At 46.7% G+C, this 22,494-nt stretch overlaps 1 protein-coding gene across 4 annotated transcripts in view; it reads left to right on the forward strand.

The window, feature by feature from the left end:
* The window catches only part of WASF2 (WASP family member 2), a 71,115-nt gene extending 49,174 nt beyond the window's left edge, over nt 1-21,941 (forward strand). For all 4 annotated transcript variants that reach the window (XM_022552129.2, XM_022552132.2, XM_089898202.1 and 1 more), the window contains exons 2-9: nt 705-877; nt 7,597-7,731; nt 8,260-8,413; nt 10,526-10,643; nt 11,654-11,784; nt 14,502-14,657; nt 16,430-16,944; nt 17,906-21,941. In XM_022552129.2, the coding sequence (XP_022407837.1) occupies nt 748-877; nt 7,597-7,731; nt 8,260-8,413; nt 10,526-10,643; nt 11,654-11,784; nt 14,502-14,657; nt 16,430-16,944; nt 17,906-18,063 (1,497 nt within the window). In that variant the 5' untranslated portion in view covers nt 705-747 and the 3' untranslated portion in view covers nt 18,064-21,941. The remainder of the gene's footprint in view (nt 1-704; nt 878-7,596; nt 7,732-8,259; nt 8,414-10,525; nt 10,644-11,653; nt 11,785-14,501; nt 14,658-16,429; nt 16,945-17,905) is intronic.
* Nucleotides 21,942-22,494: the final 553 nt, after the last annotated feature.

Raw genomic sequence — 22,494 nt, forward strand, 5'->3', positions numbered from 1 at the left:
GGAGCTGTGGGTAGAAGAGAAAGGACTAGGGAATCTTACAGCACAGGGTGCTTGGCATCATGTTTGATATATTGAACGTGTAAAATTTTCCTTGATATTCTTTCATTCTGTCAATTTACAGACTAAACTTTGGTAGTGTTAATAGATACTGGCAGTATTTAGCTGTACATTAACAGTCCTCCATCAGGGAAGGACTGGAGAAGTTATGTCCTGTTGCAGATCAGTAGAATCACTATTGGCAACTTAATTTCATTGTGGAGACTGTCAGATGACAAAAGCTCTTTTTTGATTCTTATAATTGATTATCTGGAATCTGATCTGTTCTGGTTGTGGACCCCCCAAGGTTAAGATCTGTACCATCCAGGACTTGCTGAATGGGCTGTTTTCTTACCATGCGTCCCTGCCTCTGGAGACTCTTGTTAGTTGGAGCATAGTTGTTATTTTAAGGTTTTTAGGTTTTTATGCTGCCTGTGTACCCTCAGTCAGCAGTCACCAGTTCAGAATTTCTAAACTTATCCAGCAAGCCTCTAATGGCAAACCTTTAAAAGGGGTGGTAGGGGTAAGGGAGGGCTTAAAACAGAAAAAAGATAGAAGATTTTTAAAGCTGTTCAGATCAGAGCAAAACAAAAGGAAAAAAGACTCACAGCCCTGGTGTGCCTGGAATTTGTGGTTGAGTAATACTTTTCCTGTTATTTCTTTTTTAGGTTGTTTTTCATCATTCAGAACGTTGCCTGAAGCAGGTCCACCATGCCGTTAGTAACGAGGAACATCGAGCCAAGGCACCTGTGCCGTCAGACGTTGCCTAGCGTTAGAAGCGAGCTGGAATGCATGACCAACATCACCCTGGCAAATGTCATCCGACAGCTGGGCAGCCTGAGTGAGTGCCGCAGAGAGCCTGTGCTTTGCCCTCAGGGGTCGTTGGTGCTCTTTATTTTGTTTCCTTCTCCTCCGCGTTCCTATTTCTCCCCCATCTGCCTTCCCTAGGTAGTGCGAAAATTTATCCCACTCCCACCCCCTCCCCAAAGAGAGGCTCCTTTTTGGTACAGATTCTTCCCCTCAATCCTTTCTTCATCTACCACCACCCTCTAGGTTCCCTCCCCCTCCCCCTCCACCTGCTTCAAAAGAAATCTGTGGGAAGGGTGGCAGGAAGGGCTGCAGCAGAAACTGCAGATGGAATGACAGAGCAGAATTCTCTGTGTGTAAAGTGGGAGGTTCACAGAGCAGTATCTTGGTTTGGGGAATGTGCCTGTAATTGCACAAAGCTATTCGATGTAGCCTGACTTTGTTGAAGCCTCAAATGTGCCAATAGTCTTTATCTACACAACAACCCCCTCCCCCACCCTTTTCTTCCCAAAGAGAAGTAAAGCAAACATGCATTCAGAGAGATTCTGGCTGACTTGTCTGCCTTGGTACACATTTTATTGTGCTGCAAGCCCCCAGGTCCAAGTTCAGGGTACAAATTACTTCTGTAGTCTCTGGGGGGTATTGGGAGTTTTGCAAGCTGTGTGAACACAGTGACACAAATTGGAGCTGGAGCCATTCTTCTCTAGGAGGAAGATGGGGGTTAACCCAGTCTGTTTTGGAGCTGAGGGAAAGCCAGCTCAACTGTAATTTTTTTTTTTTAATTGATAAGAATGAATAAGACTGCCTTGGGTGGGGTACATGCATGGGTTTGGATTTCTTTCTGAATTAAGTTGACTTTGTTTGCTTGGAGCCGAGATATGGGAAGGGCAGATGCTTGGATAGGCTCTGCATTTGTCTAGTGCCATTCTAGCTCCCATAAGAACCTCTGTCAAAATGCCATTTTAGTGATCTTCCTTAGCAAAAGCATCTTGGTGTGAATTATTTCAGACATTCACCTCTCCTATCGCATCACTGCCCTTAGTGAAAACAGTGGAATATCAAGAAAGCCTGCATCCCCCCTCAGGTAGTAATAGGCCCTGCCTTGAAAATAGGTGCCTGAGGAGACAGAGATCTGTGACCATATGATGTATGGGGTCTGAGATTCCTAAGCCATCACCTAGCTCAGAGGCCATCTCAGTTGATCCAGGGCTTAGGGAAACCTGGATGGGGCGTCAAGAAAGAAATGAAACCCCGCCAGTGTCTGTCTTACACAAAGGAACATTGACAGCAGTGCAACAGCAGTATGGCTGACAAGGAAGCACATGAAGGCTGCAGAGAGCCTCACTGCTTCTTAAAAGCATCATTTCTGCTTCTGTCACCCTGAGAAAGCCAAATGGGTGGAAGTCAGTCACACACTGGTTCCTTCTCTATAGGACAAAGGACATCTAGCTAATGATAACTTCTTATTCTCACTCAGCAGGAGTTATGCTCTCTCTCAGGTGTTTTTCCAGGGTAGTGTTGCTGGATGCCATTGCTCACTCTCCCACTTGTGATCAGAGCATTCCTAACTTGAGGAAGTTGATCTGAGGGCCAGGGTTGGCTTGTGCCTGTGGAAACAAGATTTCCTCAGGTTGTAGAGCTAGCTGACCCTTTATTCATCCAGTAAACATGTATTGAACATATTTTATGTGCCAGATACTGAGAGGATACAGCAATAGTAAGAAATGGTCTCTGCCTTCCAGGAGCTCGTACTCTACCAGAGGAGAAAGAAATAAATAATTCTTAAGGGGAGAATGGGGAGAGGATGAGAAGGGAACTCATGTTTGTTGATTGCCTACTTTAAGCCGGGTTTTAATAGGATCTTCACATAGATTATCTCGTTTAATCCTTTTAATAATCCTATGACGTTAGATGTTGGCATTGCCATTTTTCAGATGAAGAAATGAAGGCTCAGAAAAGTAAGGTAACTTTCCTGCAGACACAGCAGTCAGAGGCAAAGTCAGACTTCCTAGGAATTTCTCAGTTCTGTCTCCTGTCTCTCTGTCTCTACCAACACTGCCCTGGTTTAGACCGACTTTAACTCTCACCTAAACTGTTGTCCTAGCCTCCCTCTGGCCTCCCTTTCTCTGATCAACACCCTTAAATCTATAAACCTAAAAATTGTATAAAATCTTATAAATCTTAAACCTATACTCTTGCCAGAGTGGTCTGCCCAAAACTAAAATCTTACTTTTTACTTTTATAATTCTGAATTGTTTGAATTTTTAAAAGTTAAGTCTGTGTTAACTTTTGCAGTTTAAAAAGTGTTTTTAAAATAAGAGTATAAATGTTAGCTATGTATTTATCTCTGCTCTTCCTCACTATGGAATTATTTAAGTTCCTTGGCCTGGCATTCAAGACTTTAAGACCTGCCTTTCTTTTCAGCCTCATTTTCTGTAATCTGTCTTCTCCCATTTTACAGTCTTTTTAAGGGATTCTTTTAAAATTAAAAAGGGAAAAAAAAGAAGGAAGAAAAACTGAATTACCAACTACTTGTAGCTTCTGAGACAGACCATATTCTCTCGTACTTCGACGTGGTGGCTTTGTTGTTCCCACTGCCTGGAGAGCCCTTGCCATCCTTGTAGCTGATCTTCAAGGCCCACCCAGCTCAGGGATCTCCTCCTCCAGGTTGGACTGAGTACCCCTCTGAGATCCTATTACATGCCTGTATTATTACCCGCCGCATTATATTGAAATTTATCTCCTATGTTAAATTGAAAGTTCTTTGGAGGCAGAAATCATGTGTTGTTTGTCCTTGAACCCCAGTGTCTATCTTGTATAGTACCTGGCACCCAGTAGGAGCTCAGTAAATACTTTTTGAATGATTCATGCATGTACTCTTTCCATGCTTCCATGCTGTTGGTGCACAGAGAATACAGGGAAGGAAGGAATATTTCCTATGGGGAATGGGAACATAACGGGAATAGGGAGAGTCAAGGAAAGCTTCACAGAAGAGGTTACATTTGAATCGAGCCTTGAAAGATGACTAGGATTTCATCTAGCAGAGAGAGGTGCAGGAATGGGCTCATATGTGCTTCAGGCTCATGACCTTGGCCTCATGTATTATATTCTAGCCGGAAGTGCTTGGTCTAGTAGGGAAAGTCTGATTATGGAATGAATAAAGCACAAAACTAAGATTTCACAGCCATGAATTGCTCCCTGATAGCATATCCAGGATTCTCATTTTCCCTCAGTGCAGTGAGATTGGCATTTCACATATTAGGTTGCCGTATCTTAGGAAATGTGGGCACAGCCAGCCAGCCAGCACTTCTGAATCAGTATCCTGACCACCTAGGAAAAGGGAACCCCTTCTTGGGTCATTAAGATTTGTTATGGGACTTCCCTGGTGGTCCAGTGGCTAAGACTCCACACTCCCAGGGCAGGGGGCCCAGGTTCTATCCCTGGTCAGGGAACTAGATCCCACATGTTGCAACTAAAGATTCCACATGCCACAACTAAAAAAAGATCCCGCATGCCACAAGACCCAGCGCAGCCAAATAAAATAAATAAAATTTTAAAAAGATATGATATTGGGTTTTCTGAGTACAGTGGGTCCATGCCATTGGGGGGCTCCAAGACTCCCACTCAAATTCAAACGAGCAGCTTCATATTTTGAAAAATCAGTTTTACTTGTTCCATTTCCACATAAGATTTCATTTGAAAAACTGTACTGCTAAGAGAAAAAAAAAAAGTTGAAGACTGCTTCTGGAATCTTGCAAAATGGGGTAGATGTCTATTATGAATGGCCTGATGTGATAGTGGATCTATCTTGGTAATCTGAATAAGTGAAATTATTAATTATTAATTAATTAATAAGTGAAATTATCGCCTGCCAATGCAGGGAATGTGGGTTCAATCCCTGGTCCGGGAAGATCCCACATTCCACAGAGCAACTGAGCCCGTGCACCACAACTACTGAGCCTGCACTCTAGAGACTGCAAGCCACAACTACTGATCCCGTGTGCCACAGCCACTGAAGCCCGCATGCCTGGAGCCCGTGCTCTGCAACAAGAGAAGCCACCACAATGAGAAGCCCGTGCACCGCAACGAAGAGTAGCCCGCCTGCTCACTGCAACTAGAGGAAGCCCGCGTGCAGCAAATGAAGACCCAACGCGGCCAAAAAAAAAAAGTCATCTGATATGGTTGAGCAATATAAGGAGGAGTCTCATTATAACAATTTACAGGGACTTCCCTAGTGGCGCAGTGGTTAAGAATCCGCCTGCCAATGCAGGGGACACAGGTTCGAGCCCCGGTCCGGGAAGATCCCACATGCCACGGAGCAACTAAGCCTGTGCACCACAACTACTGAGTCTGCACTATAGAACCCACGAGCCACAACTATTGAAGCCTGTGTGCCTGGAGCCTGTGCTCTGCAACAAGAGAATCCACCGCAATGTAGAGGCCCGTGCACTGCACTGCAACGAAGAATAGCCCCCACTTGCTGCAACTAGAGAAAACCTGCATGCAGCAACGAAGACCCAACACAGCCAAAAATAAATAAATTAATTAATTTAGAAAAAGAGTTTACATTTTTGGCTCGTTTAATCCTGTGACAACTTGGTGAGATAGATATAGTTGTCCCCATTTCGTAGATGAGGAAACTGAGGCTGGGAGAATTTGACTTGCTGAAAAGTACACAGGTGTAGGTAGAAAGAACTGAGACTTAAATTCAGACTTTCTGGTTTGAAGTCTACTGCTTCTTCCATGTATCATCTTGCAGTTCTAAGTATACCTAGGACCTGACATGACGTAACGTGACAGTGGGGAAGCCTTCACTCCACCTCAGTCCCCCTTCAAATAGCATTCTCAATGTTACCATTTTTATATGGTGGGGTTCTTTGTATGATTTCATCTTAAACCATTGTGCCACACTGATTTCTACTCCCACTATCACTGCTCCTTTCACTGAGGAGCAGGAAATCCTGCGTACTCTCACGGTGACCTAAGGGTAGATTGACTTGGGGTTTTCTTTTCCTCCAGAACAGCTGGATGGTTAACAGATATTTTTGAGCCTGGTTTATTTTCCATGCTTAATGTGTGTTTCTCTGTAATGTAGTCTTCTGATCACAGTTATTCGTTACCTAGGCAAGCATGATACAGTATGGTTTTTGGTTTTGGGGTTTTTTTTTGAGATATGGTTGATTTACAATATTATGTAAGTGTCAGGTGTACAACGTAGTGGTTCAAAATTTTTAAAGGTTATTCTCCATTTATAGTTATTATAAAATATTGGCTGTATTCTCTATGCTGTACAATATATCCTTGTAGCCTGTTTATTTTATACACAGTGGTTTGTACCTCTTAATCCCCTGTCTTGCCCCCCTCCCCCCTTCCCTCTCCCCACTGGTAACCCCTAGTTTGTTCTCCATATCTGTGAGTCAGTACAGTATGGTTCTTATACGACTTAGCCATATTATCAGGGATCAGATTGGATTCTCAACCTGCCCTGTAGAAGTGCAGCTTGTTACCAATTTCAGTCCTTTGAGCTCAGGAGCTTCCCATGGTTGTTTAGATCACAAAACCATTCAGTATGTAAAGACTTGCTTCTTCCTTGATTAGAAACTCTTTATTGACTAAATTTACCAGCAATTCAAAATATGCTGTTGATTGGCCTTATCCTTACCTTCCAGGTTACATTGAGTGAGCTGCATTTCACCCTGAAGGTGCAGTTTTGGCCTTTTGATCTAATTTTTTCCCCTCAAGTATGGACTAAGAATAAATGTAGTTTAGAAACTAAAGTAAGAGCCTACTCTAAATAGTTCTCAAAGAAATGATCTTTTGGTTGGGCACAGTAACTTATGCCTGCCTTCACCTTGCAAGTAACAAACTCAGATGGTGTATTTATTCGTATGCACCACTTTTCATTCTAGCAAGAATGTGCTTTGTGGCTTGGAATGACAATATGGAGGTAGTGTCAGATTGCTTTTATGTTTCTTTGGCTGCAAATTCTCCTTGCATTCCAGGGTTGAAAGTACGGAACTCTTTTCTTTTTCTAAAAAACAAGACATTGTGGAATGAGACCACTGGTATGTTGTTTTTCAGGGAGAGCTTGAATGTTTCAGCTTTCCACTTGTTCCCTGAGATGTAGATTTGAAGGATTATAACCTAAAGCAAAGACTTTCAAAGTTGTAGGTCATAAAACATAAAATAACCTTTTCACCTCTTAGAAGAAGTTATGTCTCTATTATGAGTTGTTAGTAAGTTCAGGGCCCCTCAAAGATACCACATCTCATCATGGTTGTTCAGCGTACTTTTGGGGCTCCACTGAGGATGTGATTTCTTATTTTTCATGTTAACTGTAAACACATAGAAGGTCCTTCTAACTCCCAATCTGTTTTCCAGAAGCGCTTTTACAAGGTGCTTTTACAGAGCAGCAAAGGGCTAAGGGCTATAGGCAAATGTATAGACATACTCTCCACTCTTCTAGGATTCATTTTTTGGATAACACCTTTTGAGTTTATTCATCCTGTTTTGAGTTTCATGTCAGTTCATTTTGCCAAGAAGACTCTGTTAGTTATAGAGCACGTGCAGGCTGCCCAGGCTCTGGAGGGTATGTCTCTGTCTCCAGGAGCAAGCTCTGCACGTAGCCTGAACCATCTTAGAGGGGTGGGTGGGTGTGTTTGAGAGGTGGGAAATACAGTCTTTAGTAGCCAGTTTTTCTGACCATGTATGTCACTTTTAGGCACTAGTGACTTGGTTTCTTTGCTCTCTCAGGTAAATATGCCGAGGACATTTTTGGAGAGCTCTTCACTCAGGCAAATACTTTTGCCTCTCGAGTAAGCTCCCTTGCTGAGAGGGTCGACCGCCTACAAGTTAAAGTCACTCAGCTGGATCCCAAGGAAGAAGAAGGTAAGGAAGCTGAGCTCAGCATTTGCAGGCTCTGCTGAGCAGTTGCTTAGGATTTTTTTTTTCATGATTTATAAAAAAGTGAGGGGAGAAATCACAGAGACCTATGGAGTTCTGCTTTGAAACGACACAAGCCTGGGTGATGTAAAGAAACCTTTTAATCTCTACCACACCTCCACACACTCCCTTTTTCCTGTTCCCCCAATCCCCTCTTTCTCAAATTCCCCTTCCCCCCAATCGTATTTTGCTACCATAAAAATACTTGGAAGATTCATTCCTCCTAAGGAGGGGCCTGCTAGATCTGGCCACATAGTAAACCTTTGTGTTGCCTCATTTTGTTCAGTCATGAAATGGCTGGGCTGCTGACAGCCTTGTGGGGCTTCCCCAGAGGGGGAGGAAAAAAAAAAAAAACCTGGCTGCAGACAGCCGCAGCCAAGAAATGCAGCAGCTGAGGCCTCTCCGACTGGTGTGACTCAGTGTTTGCTCAAATAGCCTGTCATCCATTTTCTAATGCCTTCCATCTTCTTTCAGTGTCACTACAAGGAATCAACACCCGAAAGGCCTTCAGAAGCTCTACTGTTCAAGACCAGAAGCTTTTTGACAGAAACTCTCTCCCCATACCTGTCTTGGAAACATACAACACCTGTGATACTCCTCCACCTCTCAACAATCTGACCCCTTACAGGTAACCTGGCTAGCTTCTACCTTTTTCAGCCTGTGGTTAACAACACTAGATTGTCTTTTTATTTAAAGATGTTGTTTACATCAGAGGATTGTATCAAAAAGCATACTACAACCCCAGAGTTGCTTGTGGCAGCAGAAGCTAACGTTTACCATATAAACAGTTGCCACTTATTATTGTTTGGTTTCTTAAACTCATAGTGAATATAATATATATTGAAAGTTTGCTATAGCATTGCATGCTGCAGAGTTTACTTTGGTACAAGCCAGGTCCATCTTGGATCCCATCCAAGGAATTTAGTTATTATAGAACCAAAAGGACTTTGTTACAAGGCAGTCCTATAGCATGCATCCCAGGGGCGACATTCTAGCAAGGCTCCCACTTACTCTGAAACCACTAGATTACCAGATGTTTGGGCGTGTTAGTGGGGCCAGTCTTGTGGACTGGCTGCTCTGGGCCCTGAGGGTCCTTCCAGAGCTTAAGGAGTAATTGGCATTCTTCCAAATGAGTATCGTTCACTTCGTTTTGAACATCCTTTCATCATTCCCCTCTGAAAGGACCTACAGTGCTGTGGCTGGACTTGAAAAAGGTAGTCTTATAGACAACTTAAAGCCCCTCCCCTCTAGTAGTCTCTAGTGTTATTGTGCAAAAAATTTCCAGGCAGGGTCAGAAAGCGAATATTTATCTTGCTTGCATCCATAAATATCTTTGGAACAGGTAAAAGTAATTACAGATAGCTGGAGGCAGATGTCTTCTGTGAGACATGGGTGTACTGCAAAGTAGAATACGTGTGTGAAATTCAAGGACGCCCACCTGATCCACAGAGCCAGAATAGGAGCATGGTCGCTTCTCACACAGATACAGAGGAAGTACATGGCATCTATCCTATTATTATTACTGTGTGAAATTATGTTTGCCCCTTGGCTCTCAAAGGGGCCAGCTAACATAGCAGGGCGTAGATTTGACTCTCTAGCCTGCATCATTTAGCCTAGTTGGATCTGAGCAGAGGGGTTGTAGGGCAGGAAAAGACTACACACCTGATAATATTGAAGGGACTATGGTAAGACAAGTTTATTTTTCAGTTAATGTAGGGTATTTTCCTTTTTAACATTCTCCTCTCAGTTTTCTGGATTTAGCCTAACAGAAAAGAGTGGTGGTGTGGCTAACTCAGAACAAGATTTAATATAAAAATCATTAGTGCATGATTAGGAAATGGTTTCTGTGTGTTGTGATAGGCTTGGAGGTTAGGAAAGAATTACCTTTCCAGTTCTTTTTAGTTCAGAGTAGTGTTAAAATAAATATCCACCCCTAAGTGCATGCTTCCTGGAGAATGGGAAAGACTCAGCCATGCCAAAGTGCAGGATTCCAACCAGGGTCATTGAGTCTGGTAGATGCCTCTACATCGACACTCGGTAGCTCACTCTGTACCTCTTTCACAGCCACTAAGAGATGGTAATGAAATCTTGTGGTCATAAAACAGCTGGCCATCTTTTCTCACTGGGGCCCCCTTGTGGCTGGGGGGTGGGGGTGGATGCTGAGCTCTTCCGGAAGGGAGCAAGCAGGTGGAATGCTGTGGTTGTCTGTATTTACAGAAGAATAACAGCTGCACACATATACACATTCATGTGTGTATGTGCATACATATGTACACATGTGAACCTGCACACGTGTGCACAGGTTTTGGGTGGATAGAAAGCCACTAATGCTTCCTAGAGAGACCTGGGTAATTGATGGTGGTAGGGGAACCAGTGACAGAAATCCCATCTAATGTGCCAAGATATCAGAATGTCCTCAGGGAGATGTCTGCGGCCATGGAGATCATTAGCCGTAATCAGGATCCCTGCTGCTATAGCCCATTCTTGCCCTGACCATGCAAATTCCTCTACCAGGAATTGAAAGTAAGGCTAAGGTTCTTAAAAAGCCAGATAAGTAAAGAGGTGCCGTGCCATTCAGGGGCTTTGGAACGCTGGTATGGGAGAGGAAATATGCAGTCGATTTGAATGACTTCTTGATTCCTCAGTGTAAAAACTGCTAACTGGTAGGTGTTTGGAATATTGGATTTGGTTGGGAGCTCATCTGTCTACTGACAGCTACTTGTCTTCATTTCTGTCCAAGGGACGATGGGAAAGAGGCACTCAAATTCTACACAGACCCTTCGTACTTCTTTGATCTTTGGAAGGAGAAGATGCTGCAGGACACCAAGGATATCATGAAAGAGAAGAGAAAGCATAGGGTGAGGGGAAAGGGGCCTCTGTTCTACACATCAGTAGGCACGACTGTGGAGGGGGGATAAAAAGGAAGCCAGTCTTATGTTAAGTAATCATTCCGAGTGGCTGCTTGCGTGGATGTCAGGTGAGACTCTTAAAAAAAAATGTGTCCACTCCAAGCACAACCAAGATGAAAGTATAAATCACACCAAAAATGTGTTTGTTCCTCCCGGTGCTATTAACAATCGAGTATATTCAGGCTGAGTTTTAGAAATTGACTTTTCTAGTCACCATTTATTTCTCTTGCAATTTGCACCTGACTCTGCTGGACACTCAAGCTAGGCTAGTTCCCTTCCCTGCCAGTTTTGCAGCTCATTTCTCAGAGATCAGCACAAGGCTCTACAGTGTTTGATTTGCAACAGGAGCGGTTTAACACCTTGACTACTGGTTGGGTGAGGCAGTGGTGGGGGCATAGGCCTGGTTTTGGTAGATGCTCCCCTCCCCTTAGGCTGCCAGTGATATGACCTACCAGTTGCAACCTCACAATCCCATTAGCATGGCTGCCGGGAGGCCCAAGAGAGCGCCAGGGGCTAGTGCAGCTGCACAGGCTGAAGAATTCTTCATTGGTTGTTTTGGTTTGTTTTTTAACTATTTCCTTATATCTGTCCCAGATGTCTACCGCTATCATTATTTCTCTTCTCTCCTGACTGACCTTTGTGGCATAACAAATAATAAATAGCTATTTACTAACTTCCTAACAATTAGAGCTGCTGAAAAACATGAATGAATTACCCAAAGAGGTAGTGGGTAGGGGTGTTTGAGTATGGGATTGAGGAAATGTGTTTGAGCCCAGGAGGTGGTTTGGATTAGATGACCTCTAGGTCACTCTAAACCCAGCAATTCTGTAAATTCTATAGTTACTGTATGTTGTCTAGGCAAATCTTCTCTTGGGTATATATCCATGAAGCTGGATGGAATTTTAATGAAGAACTTTGGGAAATGTTTATTAAGGCTTTTCTGTTTCTTTTCATTGTAGAAAGAGAAGAAGGATAATCCAAATCGAGGAAATGTAAACCCACGTAAAATCAAGACACGTAAGGAAGAGTGGGAGAAAATGAAGATGGGTCAAGAATTTGTAGAATCCAAAGAAAAGCTGGGGCCTTCTGGGTAGGTGATGCTTCTCTCCTCTTGGTAGCATTCTTTGAAGGGGCTGGGCACCTGGGGGCAACAGTCTGACAGCTCTGGTGTGACACCTCTCATACCCCCTGAAGTCTTGCTGTGTGGCTTAAATCAATACCACTGTTAATCAGCTACTTTAAAGTGCCTCCACCTGGTGATTAAAATTTGCTAAAAAAATCAAGAGACTTGGCAGTTTAAATGAGGTGACGAGAGTGGTCTGGAAAATAAAGCCTATGGCTTCTAGTGCCCTTGCTCTGCCAGACACTGGTATGTCTGAGGGACTCAAAGGAAAGACTAGAAAGGGAAGAAAAGTGGCTTTGGGGGAGGCCTTTGCCTCCAGAGCATTGATTTGAAGGTTGTGGCTAAAGAGCTGGCATTTCATGGGAGTAGGGAGGGCCAGGCAGAGAATTTGTGCACATCACCAAAGCAACTTTTCAGTCAGCCTTTGTCAGTCTTGGGAGAGAGGCTGGCCAAGGGACTGAAAGCAGACCTCAGAGACAGTGTGGGAAAGGTCGTGCGGCCAATATTGAGGCTATATATTTCCGTGAAGAAATGGTAGATGTCAGTCTGACCCCATTTCCCAACACCAAATCACACTAGAGGTTTAAAAGGAAAAAAATGGTTTTAAAGCTTGGTTTGATGCTTATCCTGGTGTCCGACCTGTGTGACATTCAAAGCCAAGTCACCACAATTGCTTGGCATAAATGTCACCCTGGTTTTTCCCCTAAATACCTTGCATCCTGGCTGTCAGAGAACCATGCCAGCCCATGCCGGGTGTCTAGGAATGATAAAAGGAAAGAGTTGAGTTGTTCTTGCTTTTAGGAATAATTCTACCATGAAAATCTTGACTTTTAGAAATCTGACACTTCTGACACTTGTTCTTCCTAGATTAAGAGGTTTGTTTTAAAGAGTGATAAGGATGGTGAGAGGAAAAATGAGTCTTTCTTTCTACAGGGGAATCAGCCCTGAGGGTACCTCCATTATCTTCACCTCCCAATAAAAAGGGGCCATTTTGTTCCGTGGTCCCTCCTGTTCAGACAGGCCCTTGTTGTATGAAGGTTCAGTGACTCTAAGGGCAGAAGCGTGTTCAGGATGCCGACCAACTCTGTGTGTGTGTGTGTGTGTGTGTGTGTGTGTGTGTGTATTGAGGTGGTGAAAATAAGGACTTTGGATCAGGCTGCATGGCTGCTCTACCTGGACATGCTTGTTGGTGAGCCTGTAAAGAGATATGCCAAGTCTATAGGGCTTCAGGCCTTGGGGATTTTCCACATCAGAGCATCATTTGACTCAGTTAGTTCCCTCCAACTCTGTTCTCCCTGGGGTCTGCTTTAGATGAGTTCCTTATAATCCAACAATGGTGGAAAGAAGCGGGAGGTGGAGCAGAACAGGCCACATTTTGTTAGCTGCTGCTTGGTATGTTCGTGCTTGTTTAGAAGTTTGTTGCTGTTCACCCAGAGCAAATTCACCCAAGGCCCAGTGCTATGAGGGACAGGTTTTCGTGAGGCGAGCCCTAGCACCGCACTTTAATCAGCAGCTCCTTTTGTTAGATAAGAGACCATGTCTCACTACCACACAGCAACTTGCGTTTGTCCTCAGCCTGGTTTTGCAATCAGATGCCTCCTTGGCCTTTGAGCGCTCCAGAGGCTTGCCGACCTCAAAACCGGGCTGCGTGCCAGTCACGTGCTTGCAGCTCACCAGCCTTGGGGCTTGGCTTTGCCCTTTGCTGCAAGACAGACTTTGGGATTTGGGTCTGGGCTGCTCCTAACATTTGGGAGAGAATTTCAAAGAACTGCTGGATTTGACAAGGCCATCATTGGGAAAGGAACAGCATGGTTTTGATAATCTGGGTTCAGTCCCATTTCTACAGACAATCCAACAGAAATATCTGGGAGAGGGTAGGGATAAATTGGGAGATTGGGATGGACATATACACACTACTATGTTATAACTAATAAGGACCTACTGTATAGCACAGGGAACTCTACTCAGTACTCTGTAATGACCTATATGGGAAAAGAATCTAAAAAAGAGTGGAGATATGTATATGTATATGTATGTATAGCTGATTCACTTTGCTGTACACCTGAAACTAGCACAACATTGTAAATCAACTATACTCCAATAAAAAAATTTTTTAAATAAATAAATTACAACTACAGCAAGTGGGGGAAAAAACAAAAGAAATATCTGGGAGGTTTTTTTGTTTGTTTAAATTTATTTATTTATTTATGGCCGCATTGGGTCTCTGTTGCTACGCGCAGGCTTTCTCTAGTTGGGGCGAGCGGGGGCTACTCTTCGTTGCAGTGCGCATGCTTCTCATTGTGGTGGCTTCTCTTGCTGTGAAGCACAGGCTCTAGACGCACGGGCTTCAGTAGTTGTGGCACGCAGGCTCAGTAGTTGTGGCTCACGGGCTTAGTTACCCCACAGCATGTGGGATCTTCCCGGACCAGGGCTCGAACCCGTGTCCCCTGCATTGGCAGGCAGATTCTTAACCCCTGCGCCACCAGGGAAGTCCTGGAAGATATTTAACAATAGAATATTTAGTCCTAAAATAAAACTTCAGTACAACAGAAACTATATGAGAAATATACTAATTTTATTTCTCCCTAATAGCTTTTGTATGCATTTTTATGGGGTCTTTTAAGAAAACAAGAGAGTACCACTCAGACTTTAAATGACAGTTTTGGCATTGGGTTGATTGTCAGGTATCCACCCACCTTGGTGTACCAGAATGGCAGCGTTGGGTCTGTTGAAAACGTGGATGCAAGCAACTACCCACCACCACCACAGTCAGACTCCACTTCTCCGCCTTCTCCTTCCTTCTCTGAGGACAGCTTGCCTCCCCCACCAGCAGAATTCAGGTAAACGGTGATACCTCTTCCATCTACTAGGGGTGGTTAAATGCTCAAGAACAAAGTAAGAGTTCTAAATCCAGGCCAGGACCACTAAAGTGACTCCAGACAAGTGTGTCTAGATAATAGAAATAATTAGTATTTATTAAGTGTTTGTAAAGTGCCAGGCATTATGCCAAACACTATATATGTTACTTAATCCCCACAAGAGTCCTCTTGAGATAGGTACCCATTTTACAGATGAGTAAACAGTGAAGCACAGAGAGGTCAATGAACTTACCTAAGATCTCACAGCCAGTAAGAGGCAGAGTCATGATTGGAAAGCAGGTCAGTCATGATTGGAAAGCAGGTCAGGCTTTCTTTCCAGAGCCTGTGTTCTTAACTACTAGCTACACCTGAGCAGATAGAAGTCACCAACTTATCTCTTGCTTTTTTTACTTGGCTCTGACTCAGCATGACATAAAGTGGTATAATCTCCTGCTGTACATAAGATATTGAACAGCCTCCTTCCCCAGTTATCTAGGAACGTAGAAGATAGTCACTCTTTTCTCCTGTCGCCTCTGGTCCATTTCACTGTGGATAAAATCTCCAGAAAGAAGGAAACAAAAGAAAAAGAGATGAAACTTAGAATCTGACCATTTTGGTATTTGTCAGTGTCCCTGGCAGAGGTATATAGAGGAAGAGTTAGCAAGTAATGGCTGAAAGAGGAAGGGATCTGAGGAGTGTTAGATTTCAGTGTTTCCTCATAGTTACTTTTCTTTCTGATGCCTGGCAAGTGAGAGCTTTGTAAAGTATGCTTGTCTCCTTGGACACTGTTTAATCAGAGATTGGGTATGTTGAAGACCCCTCAGATGGAGATCTAAAGCAGCGCTGTCACCCCCACCGCCCGCCCCATTCTTGGCGCTTGAAACCACTAATCCCAAGTCTCCTTCTGCCTCCCAAATCACTTCCTGCTTGTTGCCATGTTGGATGCAGCTAAGGCTCGAAGGTCTGTGGAAAATTCCAAGATGGATGCTTTTCTAAGGAGTAGCTATTAGTGTAGGGCAGATAAAAAGGTGGAAAAAGAATCCCTTCAGTCTCACACATGGCCTGAGACCTTGCAGCCTCAGTCAAGTATGCCTGACCCAGGAGAGGTGCACCTTAATTCTCTCTCAACCCGGGTCAAGTCTGGCAGCACATTCATTTCCCGTCTCTGCTGATCCTCAGGCCCTCGTTCTCTCTCAAGTTTTTCCACATGAGCACTGAAGGTACATTCACCTAAATCTGTACCCCGCTCAGTTTCGGTCAGCTTGGCTTGGATTTCCTGCCCTCATAAGATCTGGTGAATGTTAATAGCCTGTGGAGCAGAGCCTGTGGGTAGTGGTGTTTGAATTTTTATTCCAGTTCTTTCTTGCGTGCCTTCTTAGTCCTGGCTCCAAGATTGAACTGACCCTTCTTCTTAGAAGGGTGCCTTCCCTTGGAGAGCTGAAAAGTTTGAGGGGGACCTAAGAGAGGATCTTGGCCAGCCCTTACCTGTTGGAGAAATCCTAAGTCCACTTTTTTCAGGTAGTTTGTCTCAATTTCTGCTTATACTCCTCAGCTAATGGGATGCTCATTACCTTACAAGGGTGCCCATTCCATTGTTGGTCTGTTCTGACCATCCCCAGGTTCTTCTTTCTATTTGAGGCAAAATGAATTGATACTGTCAACCAAAATGAACCTAGGCTTATAGATAAACTTAACTAAAGGTGGAGGTTTGCATCCTGAGAGTGATGGTGGGTCTTTTTGCTTTGTCCTTTTAGCTACCCAGCAGACAGTAACCAAAGAGGGTCTGGTTTAGCTGGACCCAAAAGATCCAGTGTGGTCAGCCCAAGCCATCCACCGCCAGCTCCTCCTCTGGGCTCTCCGCCAGGCCCCAAACCTGGGTTTGCTCCACCACCTGCCCCTCCGCCTCCACCTCCGATGATGAGCACTCCACCCCCACCACCGCTTGGAGGATTTGGGTCTCCAGGGACGCCACCACCACCTTCACCCCCATCTTTCCCACCTCACCCCGATTTTGCTGCCCCTCCACCTCCTCCCCCACCGCCAGCAGCTGACTACTCACCTCTGCCACCACCTCCCTTGTCCCAACCAGCAGGAGGAGCACCTCCGCCTCCCCCGCCGCCCCCTCCTCCGGGGCCCCCTCCTCCCCCTCTCAGTGGTGCAGATGGCCAGCCTGCTGCACCTTCACCACTTTCTGACACCACCAAGCCCAAGTCCTCCTTGCCTCCTGTGAGCGATGCCCGCAGCGACTTGCTTTCAGCTATCCGTCAAGGTAAAATCCCAATGGTGGGTCCGGGATCATGAAGCCTTGTCTTTCTGCAGCTGGAAGACTGATTGGAGGGTGGACAAGGGGTTCTGTGGCCTTCCAAGGGAATAGCTTTCGTTGGGTGGGGAGAGATTAAGACCTCAGATGAGCGTGAAGAAAGGCTTCACTCTAAAAATACAGAGGTTTATATTTCTTTCCACCTTGGTTTAAAGTAAAGACTTCTTAACGTGGGATCTTTGAACTCCTTGGAAATTCATGCTTTGTGTATGTTTGCATCCATTTTGTGCCCCAGAGAAAAACAAGAATCACTGTCTTAGAAGGTACTTCCTCAGCTGGACTCACACACTCCTTGTCCTCCACTTTTTTGCCTTTCATATCCTTCCTCCCTACTCTCCCCCGCTTCCCACCCCCCTCCTCTCCCCTTTTTCTCCTATCCCCTTCCCTTCCTTTCACCCTACCTTCCTCCCCTCCCTCATCATCATCTCACCATCATGGGGCATTTATTCTCTTTCTCTCAGAGGCCGGTTCTGGTCCCAAGGGACTGGAGTGGTTTCTTCTGTCTGATCCTCCAGGAACTGAAGGGTTGTCTAGTGGAGACAACCTAAGGCAGCTGAGCTTCATGAAAATCAATGACTTGGGCAGACTGAGTGCCCACTAGGTGGGGATTGGCAGCCACTCCCCACTCAGTCTTGGGAGAAGTACCATCCTCACCAGCCTGAGAAACTGGGAAGCGTGGAAACTGGGAAGAATGGCAGGCTCCTTTCAGACACACCTGTAGCACTGGGGCCACAATTTCATAAAACCTGTCTTTACTTCTTGTCCTGAGGATCTTGCTTTCCCAGAGGGTCCTTCTTTTTCACTGTCCTTTCCAATACCCACCACCACCAGGGGCTGCTCCCTCTTCCACAGTCCTGGATGGATTCGGAGACTGACGCACCTCTTAACCCTTCTCTCTCTCTCCCACCAGGCTTTCAGCTGCGCAGGGTTGAGGAGCAGCGGGAACAAGAGAAGCGGGATGTTGTGGGCAACGACGTGGCCACCATCCTGTCACGTCGCATTGCTGTGGAGTACAGCGACTCAGAAGATGACTCCTCTGAGTTTGATGAGGACGAGTGGTCGGATTAACTCTTCTGCCTGCTGCCCGCTTCCTTTTTCTTTCCTTCCTACCTGCCTCCTTTGATGCCTACCCCGACAGTCCCAAGGGGAAAAAAGGGAGGAAAAAAAGAATCTCAAGGGGCCAGAGCCTTCCCTGAAGCAACCAAAGATATATCCAAGTGCTTCCTCCAAATCAACATGTATTTCCCATCTCCCCGAGGTCAGGCCCATGGGGCTCCTGAGGTTCAGTAGCTGAGATGTTCCCTCTTCCCTTCAAGTGACTGTTGCATATTGAAGAGAAGGGAAAACCCCAAAGCAGATCCCTTTGATTGGATTTAAATTGGAGTTGGTGCCTTCCCCTAGGCGCCGTTTTCTGTGGTCTTCTAGAATCCTTGCCCTCAGCTACTTTGAATAATACCAGCCATCTTCTGGTCCTAAAGCCTGCCTGGACACAGCTGGCCCCTTCCCCATGCACTGAGAGAGCGGAGCAGCCGCATACCCAGTGCCTCCCCCTTCTGCCCTCAGCAGCAGGGTGAGGCTGCCTTTTGCTAAGCCATCTCTATGTCTGGATGCCCTCTATTCCAGGAGCCATCAATCCCCTAAAGAAATGTCTTCCCCCTCTGCTCAGAAACAATGCCTTTCTGGAAGCAGGGGTGGTCCCCTCCCTCCCAGGGTCCCTCTCCTGAATGTGGTGTTCCACGTTCCTTAAATGCCCCTCCCTTACCACCAGGTGCCTCCAAGCACCACAGCCCGGTTCTAACCTCTAATACTCATGACCAAACTAGCCCTGACACACAGGGATCTGGGCCTCTTCTGGCTCTCGGGAGCCAAGCTTAGAGACTTGTAACTGCAGGACTGGAAAAAGGCGGAACTGGGTTGAATGATGCTGAAGCCTAGAGATGGGAAGTGACTTGCTCATGGTCACACAGTTGGATGACGAAAGAGCTAGACCCCAGAGTTCCTGATTCCAAGTCAGCTGTGCTTTCTGGGACCAAATGGTGGGCACCTGCTGGAGCCCGGGCAGAGCAGTTCTTGGCTCTGTGCTACTCCAGACCTCACCACAGGTGAGAAGGGCTCAGGGCCTGTGCCAGGCCTATCAGTGCTGCTCAGACCCTCATGGCCTCTCTTGTAATTGTTTGCTCCCCCTTTCCTATCACCAGCCAAGCACCTGGCCTTGAGAGCTGCCCTTTTGGGGGACCAGAGGTAGTGAGAGAAGGAAGCGGGTAGGCAGCGTGACAGGTGCTGCTTTCAATTCCTCTGCAACTCCTCCCTCTTTTATTTCCCCAGTTTAAGCATAGGTCCTTCCAACTGTAGAAACTTCAGTCCCTCAGGCTGGCAGCCGCTGCAGGTAGCTGCCCTGGGGCAGGGGGTGCTGGCGGCTGGCGGCCATGAGGAGGGTCGAAAGGCAGAAGGACTCTGGGTCTTGTTTCCAGCTCCCCTCCTCACTGCACAGTGACGTTCCCTCCCTCACTCCCCCTATTTCCCAGAGCTAATACACAGGTGCTATTATTCAGAAAAAAACTGGTCAGCTTTGGCCAACAGTGAGGTTTCTTCTCTTCTGCCCTAACTATTGTGTAGCCTCTTGTGCTGAAACTGGCTTCTGGCTTCTCCGGCTTCTCCGGCTTTCCGAGCCCTGAAACAAAGAGAAACAGGATCTGTCTCTACCCAGCACAGCAAATGGTTATAGTAATTGCCAAAGCCCTCATCAACCCCTCCGGCTTGAGGAGAGGGTGTAATCGTGGGTACTGCCACTGTGCCCTGGCTGAATCTCCCCCTCAGCCTTCTTTCTGTGAACTTCGGGCGTGGGGACCGAGTCTTTAGAGGCCAGCGTGCCCTCCTGCAGGGGCTGCTCCAGAGTGTGCCCTCCTTCCTCTCCTAGATCACACATCTCTGGCACAGGGCTGGCGTCAGGCCCCAGTGCTGAGCGTACCAGACGGTGTGCACCCCCTCCTTGCCTCCCACTGTGCACTCTGGAAGCTGAAGGTGCTTTCTTCAGAACTCCAAAATGGCTGTCGAAGGTGCCCCCGGCTGCAACCCAGCAGTGACCAAAGTGGCAGGTGGAGGGCAGTGGTTCTCCCAAATAGGAGTCCTGGGGCCTGGCTAGGCCAGGGTTTGGGCCTAATGGCTTTGACTAAATTACCCCCATCCCCCTCCTTTCCGGAGAAGGGGGAGCCAGCACTACTCGCTGTCATTCTTCTCTGACCGTGAAGGGGGCGGTGTTGGCCTGGCTGCTGGAATGGACGGAGTCTGCCTTGGAAAGGGCTGGGGGCAGGAGGAGGTGGGGAGGGCCACTGCCTGCAGAAGGTAGGATTAGATCATTAGCTCAGTGACCTCCTAGGGTTTCGATATGCTGTGTTCTCATCCTACAGCTGGTTTGGTAATGATCTGAAAGTCCCGGAGAGCAACAGCACAGCTCTGCCCGATGCTCTCATTAAAATCTATGCAGCCAAGCTCGGCGCTTTGTAGCAGCCGGCCTTGCGAAGCCTCCTCAGCTCGGGGGGCTGGGGACCCAGTCAGCCGAGAGGCCCTCTGGGCTCTACTTATGCATATGTGCACCAAAAAAAAAAAAAAAAAAAAAAAAAAGCTTCTTAAACACAGAGCCCTTTAAGATGATAAAGGACCCTATGCAGGTAATTGTGTTATCTTTGGAATCCTGTAATTGTAGAATGCAAAGTTTAGTGATTATTTAAACTGGGCTGAGGCTGGTAAGAGTATGGAGCAATGGCCCCTAAGGACTCTAAGGGCTGAAGCCAAGGAGCCGCCTCCCTTCCCTATTCTGCCCAGCCCAGGGGACCTGCCCCCATTCCTGTGGCCCAGGGGCCCAGCTTCCACTCGGCAGTGTCAGAAGTGAGTTGTGACTCTGCCTTGGTTGTGAGATGAGTACATTCCAAGGGAGCAGCCACGGGGAGGGGGCAGGCTCAGTGATCCCTTGGAGGCTCCGAGCAGCTGGCCCGAGCTCCAGCTCGCCTCCAACGGAAACTCAAGCGCCCTCAGAAATGACCCTGGCCGCTGTCACCGCAGAGCTGAGGCAGTGTTGTCAGGGCTAATGTGAAATCTCTTCCCGTGGCGCCGATTCTCTGGCTCGGCAGCGCCACCTCGGACAGATTGAGGTCTCTGTGGCTTTGGTGACCCTGCGTAAGCATTTCCACCGTGTCCCAGCTCTGCTTTCAGCCTGCCGCCCACTGCAACCCCCCTCACCTGACCTCGGGGCTTGAGGAGGGGGGCAGTGACCCCAAGGCCAGGGGCTTTTGCTCAGGAGAGAGGTCAGGCTTCCTGGGGGCTTTGAGCTCTACCGGGGTTCAGCTGACCTGGGACCAGGTGTCACCCAGAGATGTGCCTCAGGAAGGGCTAGGGAACAATTTTGTTACTGTATTAACTTTAGTCACTTAACTCACTTGAGAAACTAACCAATTTTTACTTTCTGTCTAGAATGATATATGTGTAGGAGAGTGAGCCATCATGCTCCTGAAGTGCCTTGTTTTCTCTGATATAAATATATTTATGAGGACCTGGTCCAGTGGATTCTTGGGTGTGTTTGCCACATCAAGATTTTAGGGAGTGGGCTTGTTACATAGTGGGGCTACAGTCTGAAAATGAGTCCCCTTCCCCTGAAGATGGGAAAGGAGCTTGAAATGCAGCTCTGAGCTCTAACCTTCAGGGGTTAAGCCAGACCCCTGAAGTGACCCTTTCCTTGTCACCGTATTCCTCTCAGGTCCTTAGAAGGAGGTCTAGTTTTTCAAAGCCCCGTGCCTCCAAGCCTGGCCCTACTTGAGTCCCTGCCAGGCTCGTGTGTGTACCACGTTAGCACCCCAGTGACCTGAAGATTCTGTGTAATTGTTTTACGTATACATGTGAATGCATAAATGCCAACATCTTAAATAATTTGATAAAGTCTTTGTAACCACGCAGCCACCTCTGGGGTGTGTGTGTGTGCACGTGTATGTGTGTAATGGGAGAAGCATTTATAAGGGGGCGACTGATGCCACGGGTGGTGGCCAGAGCTCCAGAGGGAGGTCGGCGTGGGTGGGCTTGGAGGGCGGGAGGCCTCTGGGTCTGGATGGTGCACCCTGTGTAGGAGGTGGGGGGATGAAGGCCGGAAACCATTTTGGGTTAGGGTGAGACCCAACTGGGGGACCTAGAGGCCCTCAGCTGGCTGAGAGGGGGGTGCTGGGGCCAGGGAGACTCCTTGCATCAGGCAGGAGAGGAACACAGGCTGAATGCTGATGCTGCCTCCCAACATCTGGCCGGCATCTTGTCTGCCTCTCAGACCCAAGCAACTTACCTTAAATAGAATGATTTACAATGGAATCCGATAAAAGGTTTAGGGTGCTGCATGTCCCTTCTGCCTGGGAAGGTGAGGGAGCTGGGTTTATATTCTGACCCCCAAAAAATGACCTACCCAGGAAGCAACGGTTGTTCCGAGCCCAGCTGCTGCGGGTGACTGTCCCTGGGGGTAATTTA

This window comes from Delphinapterus leucas, chromosome 1 (genome assembly GCF_059928025.1).
Source record: "Delphinapterus leucas isolate spDelLeu-1000000601 "Yukka" chromosome 1, BTC_Dleu_Yukka2, whole genome shotgun sequence".
Classification (NCBI taxonomy): Eukaryota; Metazoa; Chordata; class Mammalia; order Artiodactyla; family Monodontidae; genus Delphinapterus; species Delphinapterus leucas.